At 49.1% G+C, this 2,385-nt stretch overlaps 1 protein-coding gene across 1 annotated transcript; it reads right to left on the bottom strand.

Annotated features, from left to right (window-relative positions):
- Window positions 1-433: 433 nt before the first annotated feature.
- On the bottom strand, window positions 434-2,382 carry LOC105310496 (coiled-coil domain-containing protein 87-like; the record flags this gene model as incomplete). The annotated part of the gene is made up of 1 exon (XM_011386672.2): window positions 434-2,382. A coding segment is annotated over one exon (1,209 nt), but the record flags the coding sequence as incomplete, so codon positions are not given.
- Window positions 2,383-2,385: the final 3 nt, after the last annotated feature.

Below are 2,385 nucleotides of genomic sequence, written 5' to 3'. Positions count from 1 at the left end.
CCTACGAGGCCTTACGTAATCTAACCTGCCCCTCGGTACCTTGTCATGACCCTTCTGACTCATCTCCTCCTCTTCCTTTGCTCCACCCACACTGGCCACCTTGCATTTCTGAGATACCTCAGGCTTCTACCTAAGGCTCTGCAGTGGCTGTCAGGACAGCTGTTGTCCCACATGGCCACAGAGCTCACTTCTTCCCCTCCTTCAAGCCTTGGTCAACTCTTACCTTCCCAGTGAGGCTTATACAGACCACCTTTGATCTCCTCTTACCCTATTCTTTTTTTTTCCCCACAGTACTTATCACTCTCTAATATTCAATGTTCTTAGACACTATGTTTATGGTTTATTGTCTGTTTCCTCCCAGTAGAAATAAACTCTACAAAGGGTAGGGGCCTTTGTTTTGTTCAGTGATGCAGACTGAGCATAAACCACCTAGTAGGTACTCAATTATTATTTCCTGAATAAGGAAATGGAAAGATACACAAGAAACTGGTAACAGTTGTTACCCCCGGGGAGGGGAACGGAGGTCCTGGAGGGAGGGATGGAAAGGACACTTACTTTTCAGTACGCACCCTTGTGTACTGTGAACCGTGTACTTGTAGTACCTGGTAAAAGTTTAATTAAAATATTTAACTCCACCTACGGTATGCTAGAACTGGAAGTGGTGACAACCTGGATCCAACCCCTTCATCTGACATGTGACAGGTGCCGAGCAGTTAAGTAAATTGCCCAAGGTTACAGAGCCAGGATTTAACCCCATATCTGCTAACTCCAGAGCCCTAGCTCTTAACCATTATGCCACTGAGCCTTTTGATTTGGGGCCCTGTCGGTCAATTTACTGTAGTGTGATAGAAATGCCAAGGTATTCCGAAGGTGATGGTTTGCCTCTGTCTGATGTTTTCCATTACAATGAACTTCAAGGGGTGGTCTCAGTTCTTTTGATATATGAGATATTGACTGTATTTTGCTTAGCTTGACATACATGAGAATGCTGGGTCTGGGGGTTGTTTAAGAGAATTTCGCTGTCAAAATAAAGTGTTGATCTCAGTCCCTTGATAGTTGAAAGCACAGTGTTCCTGAACCCTCAGATATTTCTTCTTCTAAAGCAGTCGAGAGGTCTGAACGAGCTGCTGGGTGTTGGGGAATTAGGGAGGGATGTGAAGGCACTTGGCCTGGTCAAAGAAGAATGGAGTTACTCTCAGGGTCTATTGCAGGTGAGCTGCTGAGCCTCCTGAACATGACAGACTGATAGGAAGCCTTCTGGGCCTGGACCAGGTGCCGCACCCGCCGCCGCTGCTGCAGCCAGTAGAGCATCTCCACTTTGTCGTGCTTCATTTTGTCCAGGTAGCGCCGCCCCTTGAAGGTCACTGGCTCATCAAAGATTAGCTCGATCTCCTCCAGGAGCGAAGCCAAAGGAGCCTCCAGTAGATTGAGCTTCCTATGCAGATGGCTGCGGATCTGATTTTCCTCCAGGAAGCGATTCAGACCCATGCCCGTCTTTTGGAAGAAACGGTTGGGGTCAGAGGCCTGTCGCTCAAACCACTCCAGTTTCCCCAGCAACATCTCTCGAAGCTGAATGGGCTGCAGGGCCCGCTCCCAGGCACTCACCAGTGAAGGCAGCTGCCTCAGACGGGCATTGGAGCTGTACTTGATGGCTATGTCCAGCCGGTCCTTGTGGGGGACCTCAAGCATGGACCACAGCCGCTCCAGACGCTTCTGCAGGCTCTGGATTTTGTAGGGTTCTCCGAGGAGATTGATTCTCTTAGTTTCTTGCCTGTACCCCAGCACCGTGTTCCAATCCCATTCTCCTGGCACAAAGTCTGGCTCCTCATCTTTTAGCAATGGAGGAGGGTGCTGAATCTTTAGGGGCTCTTTGACAGGGGCAACGGTCTCCACAGGAACCTCCTCTTCATACATTTGGAAGATGACATGGAGGAAATCTGTCTCCTGGTTGGTGAGATACTTGAAATAGTCATCCGCAGACAAGGTGGTTTTCCACCAGTTCATCCACGAGGGCTTGTTTGCCTGCTTCTCCCAGGCTTTGCTTGCTTGGAGTGATGTGATGGACATCCTATCAGGATTGGGCTGTAAAATGTTTGCTCTCTGGGGATGAAGTCCAGCCAGCTTGGGGTTGATGACATATTGTTTCTCTTGACGTATAAAGGCTGAGGTCAGGAACATCGACCAGTCTTTACTGGCTGCAGGCTCAATCAGGGGTCCCTGCTCAAAAGAGAAGTGGTCAGTAGAGACACGGCTCATCAACTCCTTGTAGACCTCCCTGATGCTATTACCGACAAAGCGGTCAGTATCCATTTCCTCAATAAGTTTGGGATCCAGTTCGCCAGCCAGGTGGTTGTACAGGACTCCAGTCCCCTTGATGTGGAATGA

The sequence above is a fragment of the Pteropus vampyrus genome, unplaced genomic scaffold (genome assembly GCF_000151845.1).
Source record: "Pteropus vampyrus isolate Shadow unplaced genomic scaffold, Pvam_2.0 Scaffold4793, whole genome shotgun sequence".
NCBI lineage: Eukaryota > Metazoa > Chordata > Mammalia > Chiroptera > Pteropodidae > Pteropus > Pteropus vampyrus.
Note: the sequence above shows the minus strand (reverse complement) of the source record. Positions and strands in the feature narration are given on the sequence as shown.